The 11470-nt window shown below is 37.1% G+C and overlaps 1 protein-coding gene across 1 annotated transcript in view; it reads left to right on the forward strand.

Annotated features, from left to right (window-relative positions):
* Positions 1-11097, forward strand: part of DKK2 (dickkopf WNT signaling pathway inhibitor 2) — a 108510-nt gene extending 97413 nt beyond the window's left edge. The window contains exons 2-4 of the mRNA XM_084872947.1: positions 4544-4694; positions 6191-6346; positions 9184-11097. Of these exons, the coding sequence (XP_084729073.1) occupies positions 4544-4694; positions 6191-6346; positions 9184-9434 (558 nt within the window). The 3' untranslated portion in view covers positions 9435-11097. The remainder of the gene's footprint in view (positions 1-4543; positions 4695-6190; positions 6347-9183) is intronic.
* Positions 11098-11470: the final 373 nt, after the last annotated feature.

Genomic DNA, 11470 nt, shown 5'->3' on the forward strand with positions numbered 1-11470 from the left:
AAGCAGGCCCCCAAATATCACCTGCTTTTTCAAAAACCTGCTTCAATTAATTTGTCTCATCCTTTCTTGATTTAATTCATAAATTAAAATTATTTATTGGAACCAAGATTTTCATAAGTAAAATAGAAGTTGTGTTGCATAGACTTGCATTTTAATTATTCAATTTTATTTTTTAATTGTCAAAGAATTCCTCTCAATATTATAATCTGGATTTCATTACAATTATAAGTTCACATTACCAATAGTCTTTCATTAAAAAATCCTGCATACCTTTTCTGCCTGTGTCATTTCTGGTTCAAGTTGTTTAAAAGATATATTGAAACATAATGAAACTACCTACCCTCTAAAAGACTGTCTCAGACAAAATGAGCTTTTTTTCTGAAGAATTTTACTGTGCTCCAATTCAAATGAAGAATACTTTGCATATTACTTTGTGTAGTATCATCTGTAGCAAATGTTTTTCATTTCTTATCAACTAAGCATAAGAAGATGATAATGTGTTTTTCACAATTTTTGAATAAATAACTAATTTCAGCAAACAACTTGTTTTTGTAACCATGTAGATTATTTTTTTTTAGGACTGGAACTAAGTATTATTTTATATTCTGATTCTCTTCAAGATTTGTTGTTTGAGTTGTAAATTGCACATGATGTTTTAGGTAGCACGTGCTTATTTCTGTTGAAAGAACATGTCCTATTTTTGAGGAAGGGAAAAAACTTGTAAGACATCAAATGTTTCTTGCAAAACAATTTGATGAAATAGACGTAAATGAATCAGATCCATGTGAATTGTATTTCAATTAAAATGAATGGGTCTAAATATGAAGGGAGTAAAATGCTTGGGGGAAAGAGTGTAGCAAGTCAGGAAGTGACATTTGTTTTGTTTTCATCAGTTTTGGAGTCTTGAAAAAAATGGCCTAGTGCTCCAAATTCAACTTCATTCAAAATTTCCCTTAAGCCTAATGCAGTTCCAGAATGGGATAATAATATGCAAATGCATTTTATAGCTTGATCTGGCTCAATTATACTAATACAGGCATCAGATATTGCTACTGTGCAGTTCTTCAAAAGCATTCTCAATTTAAAGTTAGTGGTTTTTCTATGTTTTATTTTCTTTTGAGAGTGAACCGTACATTGTAATGAAGCTAAAAGTACTTTGTTTTTTTTTCATAGAACCACATGTAACGTTTTCAGGCTCATACAGCAACTTAGTATTTCTTTCCTCTAACTGAAGACTATCCAATCTAAATGAAAAACATGTGGGGGTTTCATGTATACTCCCAGTGTATACACATATGAGTAGGAGTAGGATAGAGCAGAAAGGGCGATGGTAGAAACAGGGAGAATGAAAGAGATTGAGAAGGACAGAGAAGGGGAAAGGAATAAACAAATATTCAGAGTTAGGCCATTAAACCTCATTTCATAAAGCACTCAGATCACATTCATTATTTGAATCACAAAAAATGTATCCCAAGTACTAACCAGGCCCGACCCTTCTTAGCTTCCGAGATTCTGCATGGGAAATATGATCAGATATCTTAGGAGCTGAGAATGTTGGTTTGGCCTGTAATCTCTCCAGACTCCTGTCTAATAAAGGGGTAATTCAAAACAAACAAACAAACAAACAAAACAAAAACAAAACATGTATCCCATAGTTTTGTTGTTGGAGGAATCGGTGGGTGGAATTCCCCTACTGCTAATGGGAGTGGGGTGGCTCTTATCATATTTTTAGAAAATTAACTTTCTAAGACTCTCATGGGAGACTAAATGGTTTTCATTGGCATGGAATTATATTTCTTTCTGTAACACATTTGTGTGTGTGATTTTTAAATATATTTTTATTGATTTCAAAGAGGAAGGAAGAGGTAGAGATAGAAACATCAGTGATGAGAGAGAATCATTAATCAGCTGTCTTCTGCACACTCCATACTGGGGATGGATTCACATATGCCCTTGACCGGAATCAAACCTGGGACCTTTCTGTTTTCAGGCCCACACTCTATCCACTGAGCCAAACTGGCTAGGGCAGAATTCTATTTCTTGAGTTGCAAAGATCCATTGTCCTTAAACCAGTCCTGGAAAATATGTAGCTAGGGCTCCAGCAAAGCCAAAAATAGGACCACAGTATCCAAGGTTTCCATTCCATGTTGGACCCGGGTCCAATGTAGCGTCGGGCTAATTAAAGTCCTTTAGTCCATGAGAGCCCTGCAAGCCAGGGGTCAGGAGGGAGCAGCAAGAGAGAGAGAGATCGGGCTCCTTTGTTCAGGAGTTAAGTATTGAGATTTTGCAATGGCCAGGCCAATTCTGGCCACTGACTTGTTCCCAGGTGTGACTGACAAGTGGGCATCTCCCCACCTCCCCCGGACCTTAATGGGCATGCATCTATTTTTCATTCTTTCCCCCAGCAATCTGTGGGACAGACTTGGAGAATGTTAACTGCAACTTCCTTGGCAAAGCTGTATAAATGGCATGCCTATATTATCTAGTTTTCCCTTTTCCTGTTAAATAATAATAATATTATTATAATGGTATCTGTTTTATATTAATATCGTTTATGCTTGCTTAAAAAATAAATACATTAATGTGAAATACAGGATGGGGGGAATGAACTACCAAAAAAAAAAAAAAGACAGAAAATAAGTCTCCCCTGTTAATTATCAATATATCTTAAAATATGAGTAATTTGATGTGTGGTGTGACATATCAACTCCCACTCTCTGAAAACAGGCATTTTAAGTCTTCCAATAATTTTCAAGAGACAAGGATATGCTTGTTTGTTTGTTTGTTGGTTGGTTTCTTTGTTTGTTTTATAAAATGACACTGCTTAAGTAGTCTTCTATACACATAACCTGTTAGGGAAGTAGAAACAGAAGTCCTTTCTGTGTAAATAAAGGTGCAGTAGCTTATAGGGCTCTTGAGTGTAAGGAGCCTGCTTGTTTGTTTCCTGAGAACATGACGATGTGATTGCAGCCTAACGTCTCTCTGAGCACTCAGGACACTGCTGCTGCTCACCTCCTCTCTGGAAGTGCTCCAGCTCCGTGCTCCTCACAGGCAGATAGTGTGAGCTGTCACTCTGCTTTTTAAAAAATATATTTTATTGATTTCAGAGAGGAAGGGAGAGGGAGAAAGAGATAGAAACATCAATGGTGAGAAAGAATCATTGATTGGCTCCCTCTTGCACATCCCCTACTGGGGACTGAGCCCACAACCTGGGCATGTGCCCTTGACCAGAATCAAACCTGGGACTCTTCAGTTCTCAGTTTGACGCTCTATCCACTGAGCCAAAACAGGTAGGGCATGAGCTATCACTCTTTTTTTTTTTTTTTTTTTTTTTTTTTTTAGTATATTTTATTGATTTTTTGCAGAGAGGAAGGGAGAGAGATACAGAGTAGAGAGAAACCTCAATGAGAGAGAGCAATTGATCAGCAGCCTCTTGCACGCCCCCTACTGGGAATGTGCCTGCAACCAAGGTATATGCCCTTAACCGAAATCGAACCCGGGACCTTTCAGTCCCCAGGCTGACGCTTTATCCACTGAGCCAAACTGGCCTCGGCGCTATCACTCTTAAAATATGTGTTCCATAATTAGGCAGATGTGTTTTAGGTTCTAACACAGCCCTTTGTTATTTTATTTAACCCTCCACTCATCCTAGCCTAGCAGATGAAAGTGGAATGGCTACCCTGACTGTTACTGTCAATCTTAAAATCAGTGGTGATATAAGAATTATAACTGTTTTCAAGCCCCCAACGTCACTGTTAATGGCTCTATGCTATGAATTAATGCAAAAACATTGTTAGTGGTGTTATTTTTTTTAAGAATTTTTTTTAAGAGAGAGAGAGAGAGAGAGAGAGAGAGAGAGAGAGAGAGAGAGAGAGAAGAAGAAGAAGAAGAAGAAGAGGGAGAAAGAGAAACATCAATGTGAGAGGGACATTGACTGGCTGCCCCTGCATGTTCCACACTGGTTATCAAGCCTGCAAACCAGGCACTTGCCCTGATGGGGAATTGAACCTGTCAACCCTTGGGTGTACCAGATGATACCCAAGCAATTGAACCACATTGGCCAGGGTACAAAGTCTAATTTTTTTTAAATATTTTTTTTATTGATTTTGTACAGAGAGGAAGGGAGAGAGATAGAGAGTTAGAAACATCGATGAGAGAGAGTCATCAATCAGCTGCCTCTTGCACACCCCCTACTGGGGATATGCCCGCAACCAAGGTAGTACATGCCCTTGACCGGAATCGAACCTGGGACCCTTCAGTCCCCAAGCCGACGTTCTATCCATTGAGTCAAACGGGTCTCGGCCAAAGTCTAATTTTTAATCCAAAATTGTGTCAATAAAATAAATCATCAACTTTATGTTTTTCACCATCAATAATCAATATTTCTAAGGTTCTCAATTAAGTAAGTGTAGGATCTGTGCTCAGAACAAAATACAATGTTAATATTGTGAATTATTTTCCATCATAATTTGTGACAACAACTTTTCATAAGTGTTAAAAGATCTAATCTACTTTGCTTTTGGTGTTTTCCACTTCCTGACAGGCCTACCCTTGCACCAGTGATAAGGAATGTGAAGTTGGGAGATACTGCCACAGTCCCCACCAAGGATCTTCAGCCTGCATGGTGTGCCGAAGGAAAAAGAAGCGTTGCCATAGAGATGGCATGTGTTGTCCTGGTAACCGCTGCAATAATGGTAAAGATAGCGCTTAGTGTTGATGGTTTTTTGGCTTTCATGTTAGGCTACTTCTCTTTAGATAACTGACATGTAAAGAGTCTTTCCAAATAGGCAAAAATTGGAACATTAAATTAAGATTGGCTGAATTACCTCTAAAATGTTAGTGTTCTTAAGCTTTAATCACCTTCTGTATTTAATAAGATTAAATTGATTATAAGATTAGCTGTATTACCTCTAAATCTTAGTGTTCTTAGGTTTTAATCACCTTCTGTGTTTAATAATCTATGCTGAGTTGGATTTACCCTGTTGAAGAGTTGTTTGTAAATAGCTACCGTGTTTTCCTGAAAATAAGACATCCTCCAAAAATAAGGCCTAGTGCATGGAAAAATAAGACATCCCCTGAAAATAAGACTTAGCGCAACTTTGGGAAAAAAAATTAATATAAGACACTGTCTTATTTTCGGGGAAACAGGGTAGATGCTCTATTCCACTAAGTGCATGAGCAAAGACTTCCAACAGAACTAAAGAAAATAGCCTGCTGTGATTTAGCAATGCAATTGTGAGTCTGTCTCTCAATTTCATACATTTCATACCTTGATTCATATACTCATTGTCTTCTTTTGATGATTGGCACACTCAGATGGTGATGAAGTGATTGGTTTCTATGAAAGGAGATACAGGAGTCTATTACCCAGCCATTCCATATGTGTGACTTCACTCAATCTCAATTAATTTATAGGCACAAATTCAGCAATAATAAAATGAAAAACCATAGACAAACATGTATTGAAAACACTAAATAATTGCAGAAGGTGATCAGAAATATACACTTAGTCATACAAACAACATAAGCAGGCTCACGTTACTATACTTGCTCCTCACCTCTAGACATGGTCCTACTGGAAATTCCTTACAAATGAGGTAAAGGCAAGAGGACCTCATACTCTAGAGAGGTTTACAGTGTAGATTAGGATTGTACTGATGATTGAACAAAGGGATATGAGTCCCAAATATGCATGTCTGGACAGACATTTTTAAAGTATGAATAAGTAATTTTAATTTAATACTTCACTATATCACTATTATGAGCCTGCACATGTATTCACAATAACTTTGTAAAATGAATTTCTGTTTTTATTCCTATTTTTGCCCAAGGTCAAAAAGAGACAGGATGCCAATCAAGTTTGGACTCGGAGCCAAACTATTGAATACTCAGTTCTAGTAAGATGGTAAATGAACAAATGGATAAATGAAGAGATAGATGATAGTTAGGTGGATAGATGGATAGATAGATGATGATAATAGATAGATAGTTAGAGAGATAGATAGATAGATAGATTATAGATGGTAGATAGATAGATAGATAGATAGATAGATAGATAGATAGATAGAAGATAGATAGAAGATAGATAGAAGATAGATAGATGGCTTCATGGCTTAAATCAGGAGAATACATGGATAACAACCACGTTGTGAAGAATTGAATGACTAACTGCTTACCTGACCATCTCCAGGTATCTGCATCCCAGTCACTGAGAGCATCTTGACCCCTCACATCCCAGCTCTGGATGGCACTCGACACAGAGATCGAAACCATGGCCATTACTCAAATCACGACTTGGGGTGGCAGAATCTAGGAAGACCACACACTAAGATGTCACACATAAAAGGTAGGGATAACTGTAGTTCTATGTTTGCTTTTATTTATTGTTTTATAAAAAGTACAGAAAATATAGTTAATCAATAACATTGGTTTTAGAAATATACAAAGAAGATAGTTTAAAGGCAAGATTTTAACTGGATTTATTAATTCTTAATTTTGAGGATGGTTAGAGCTTTCTTAGAGATCTTAAATTATTAGAAAATATGTGTTACAAGAATTGCAATAGCCTGGTCAACTATGTCATTTTCTTAACAACCCTGTCTTTTTACATGGGATTTAGAAGATATTTTCTATGCAAGCATTTGTCACATGTCAAAGGATAAAGCATTCTGAAAAATAAATAGGAAAGTGTTTGCTTCCATATGATTAAATCCCTATGTTTTTGAGTTTTTCTCACCTTTGTAGATTTAGAAATTTTATTTCAGTAGACAACCAGCTACCATACTATTCATAAAATAATTTACCAAGAATAATTGGTTTCTAGTGCAATTATGTATAGCCATAAATCCTCAGTGGATAGAGTGTCAGCCTTTGGACTGAAGGGTCCCAGGTTCAATTCTGGTCAGGGGCATGTACCTTAGTTGTGGGCACATCCCCAGTAAGGGGTATGCAGGAGGCAGCTGATTGAAGTTTCTCTCTCATAGATGTTTTTAACTCTCTATCCCTCTCCCTTTTTTTGGTAAAAAAATCAATAAAAAATATATTAAAATTTTTTCATAAGTCTAATCCCTGATCATTAAATTGGAAAATATGAACCGTATTACCAGTAGTAAAATTTTGAAAGTATGAAACATATCCATTTTTAAAGGAACCTTTTTGCAAGTCATGTGGAGAATGACTCTTTCAAAATATTCTGTGAATCAGTATTCTGTGTTCAAGAGTTTTGTAATAATATATCTCACCATTTTTGGAACTTTATAATAAACATTGCTCTATTGATGGCTCTGAGAAGTCCAGCAATGAGGAAAACTGATTAACTTCTTAAAATACTATATTTCCCCAACTTGCTTGAGCACTAAAACTATTTCCCCATATTCTCATGTTCTTCAGGGAGAGTATTTTACAGGATACTGACCTATTAGTCTGACCTGGAATACAAATGGTCATGTGGATAGGACTAGAGATTGACAATTCTTTTTCAATTATCCTTTGTGGACACTCCTAAAGGCCTAAATCCTTTACCCATGTCTCCTATTACTATTCCACCAAATTCACATGCAATTGTTAATACATGAGTATTTCTCTTTATTCAAAGATGTCTATGTCATTGTGTACTTTCAAATTTGCTAAGTATTTATATATGTAATTTTATAATGGGTAAAAGGAAGAAATCTTATGCTGATGGCTAGTGAGTTGTGTCCATATTATATAGTTGGATTGGTTACATTTGGGATGACAGAAAACGCTTTTGACCAGGATTTTCACACTATGGCCTAGGAACTGAATCTGTCCTGCTCCCTGTTTCTCTCAATAATCTCTTATTGTATCACAGACTTACTCATTTAGGCATCATCAACGGCTGTTTTTGTAAGACAGCAGCAGAATTGAAGAGTTGTGATACATATGATCTAAAAAATAAACATTATTTCCAATTTGTATGTAACAGTGAAGTTTGCTGACCCCTTCTTTAGACAGGTTACACATCAACCCAACAGTGATGTTTGGAGGCTCTTTGCTGACTTAATCATTTTTTTATGAATTAAATACACAGATTTGTGCTTCCACATGTTTTGTGTTTGTGTGTGTGTGTGTGTGTGTGCGCGTGTGTGTGTGTGTGTTTGTTTGTTTGTTTGTTTTTTTAGAGAGAGAGGAGGAGGGAGAGAGAGAGAAACATTGATGTGTGAGAGTCAAACAGATCAACTGCTTCCTCCACGCCCCCTATCAGGGATTGAGCCTGCAACCCAGGCATGTCCGTTGACCAGGAATCAAACAGGCAATCTCTTGATGCATAGTATGATTCCCAGCTAACTGAGCTATAACAGCGAGAGCTCCACATGGTTTTTATGATGGCTTCTTGGTTGGCCCTGGGGCTTTCCACCCTTTCTCTGTATCACAACCTTTTCTAGACTGCATTTCCTAGGCTCCCTGTCAGTGGCTCTGGCCACATGGGTTTTGCTGTGGTTGGACACTGAGAGGAAGAATAAAGAAAAAGTCAACATGTTCTCCCTGCCTCCAGTAGTGCTTCTGGCAGAGCTGTATATTCTTGGAGTTTCAGTCCCTTCACTTGGGACTGATGAGTTCTCATGCCAGCTAGTGAGCCCAGCCCTCTATTCTGCTATCCTTTGTTCCTCTGGATTCTTCAGCCTGAATGTGGTAGGGTTTTCTGCTTTAGCACCCCTTGGTACTTTTTAGCCCTACCACTACCCATGTGACCAGCTCTCTGCATTAAATTCCTTATAGTTTGAAGAATCAGTTCCCATTTTCCTGGCTAGACACTGATGTATGATCTTAGGCATTCCTGAGAATTTTAGCTGCCTCCTTTAATTTATTTACATTTCTCAAGAAAGGTATAAAATTAATTAATTTGAAAGCAATTCTTTTTATTTTCTTATTTTCACTCAACAAGTAAAAAGAGAAAGAATAATGGTCAGGGAACTATCTAGAAGTGGCAGATGAAAAAATAAAGAGAAGATAAAGTACAGTCTAGCTGTTTGTTAAATTTGATATTCAGACCGGAAACATGAATATAAACACTAATGGATTGGTCAGATTAGAGGAAGAGCCCATTGCTGTGAACCCAAGGCATTATGAAGATAGCATAAGTAAACTACTTTATGTGCTCTGATTGCAAAGTAGAACTGTTCTGAAGTGTTGAGGTGACATATGTTGGTCATCATCCTGCAGGGCACGAAGGAGACCCCTGCCTGCGATCATCAGACTGCATGGAAGGGTTTTGCTGTGCTCGTCACTTCTGGACCAAAATCTGCAAGCCCGTGCTCCATCAGGGGGAAGTCTGTACCAAACAGCGCAAGAAGGGCTCTCATGGGCTGGAAATTTTCCAGCGGTGTGACTGCGCCAAGGGCCTGTCTTGTAAAGTATGGAAAGATGCTACCTACTCCTCCAAAGCCAGACTCCACGTGTGTCAAAAAATATGATCACTTCGGAGAACATGCAGCACAAGCAGACTGAATCTGTGCATTTATGTGCATCGTAGCACAGAGGATTTGGATCTCAGAAGAATGGTTAATGCAAGGCGTGTGATAAGAATATGAATCACAGAGCGAGAGAAAGAAAAAGAGAACTAAGTCTATCGCAAAGGGTGACAAATGTAGTACAACGAGTGTGTTTCCATTATTCAGCTTGTTTATGTAAATAATGTACACACGTATGAAAATGCAATTACTGGAAAAAAGAAAGTACAGTGAAAATTACTGACCATGTGACTTTTGAGGAGTTTAGGCTGGGCTGGAGGATCAGTTTCCTCCAGATAGGAGATTGTCTATAAAACAACCTAAAAGCCATTTTTCTACTCCAAGTTATAGTTTAATACACTCCCAGTGTATCTTGGTATACATAGAATGTAAAACATGAAAAATAATTGTTAAATAGGAAATGAAGCAGTTCATTTGTAGCACGGATCACCTTTTAATTTGGAACATGCTTTTACTGTTCCATCAAAGGCCTTGGTAGACACACACCCCCAAAAAAAGCAGTTGATATTTTCCAAATAACTTCAAAATTATTGCAGGTCTTCCATCAAGGCTTTTATAAAAGAAAAAAAAAACCAGAAAAAAAACACACACAACTTGTTTTTCCTCAAACTGCTTATTTCTGTTTTCAATATTTACTTTCATCTATACTTAATAAGAACCAGCCTAACAAGACAAAAGTAGTCCATTCAGATTCTCAAAGGATATTGTTTCATCTTTCTAGATTGTATGTGATTCCTACCATGAATACATGATATTTTCCAACCTAACCCCAGTAGTTGTGTAAAGCACAGAGAAGAATTTTCACAGATTACAAATTTTTTTAAGATATCCAGAATATATGGGAAACCAGGCTACTAGAGAGATCAGTACTTTTTAAGGCGTTGGCATTCCCTATTGTTGATAGCATTAGACTGGTAAGCACACTTATTCCTTACCTACTCTGCGGTATGGTGGGGTACAGCTGAGAGTGCGGACTGGAGCTGTGTCTCTCCTGCACTGGAGTCAGCAAAAAAATGGGGAAAACTGTCCAGTATCCAGGTTTGGGCAATGCATAGACATGCCTGAAGCATAACATGACTTTTCATCTTTGAACCCAAGGCTGCACAACTTAAATGGAGTTTTATATGGGATCTGAGATCTCAAAATACTCACCACACAGATTAGAACAGTGTGAGGTCACTACTTGACCTCAGAGTATATATTTTATACATTTGAGGTCCTAAAATAATATGAGGAGTTCTCACAACATGAACTCTCAAGACAGGGAGTGCATAGTAAGATTCCATTGCCCTCGATAAGCTCCTAAATGGCTGGTAGCAACATCTGATTTTTCTGCATCAACCTTCCCTACAACTTCTTTCCTCCTACAAAGATACAGTTTCTGTTTTCTGCATCCATTGAGATAAAAAATATATATGATGGAAAAACTTGTAGGATCTACATATTGCTAACCTATAAAAACCACAGGTTCTTCATTCTTTGAAACCATTTTATCTTTTTTTTTTCTTTACTCACTTTCAAACATTATGTCTAAAGCAGAAGGTAAAAATGTATAGTAGTTACTTTTGACCTTTTCTTTTATAAACTTAAAGTCACTCCTTAATTTTTTTTTTTTTACTTAACCTTCATCTTTAGTCTCAAATTCAAGTTCTCCCAAGAGTAATTGAACCTGAGCCTCCATGTCTATTAAAACCTTCAGCTTCTCACACACATTTACTAGGATAATTAAGATTTACGTTTCCTCCATATGTCTGTGAGAACAAAAATTTTCAACTAACCTATTCAATAACCAAAGTCTGTACAAACAGGATTCTACATGCTTGGCAACATAAAAATTGAGCATTTCTGTCAAACGTTTCCTATGCAACAATTACATTTATAATATGGTTTCTGCATTATTTCCCTCCTGTACATCCCTTCAAAAATTATTATTTGAAGTAATTTATTTACAGGAAATGTTAATGAGATGTATGTTCTTA

The sequence above is a fragment of the Pipistrellus hanaki genome, assembly GCF_964339955.1.
Source record: "Pipistrellus hanaki genome assembly, chromosome: 1".
In the NCBI taxonomy this organism is placed as follows: Eukaryota; Metazoa; Chordata; class Mammalia; order Chiroptera; family Vespertilionidae; genus Pipistrellus; species Pipistrellus hanaki.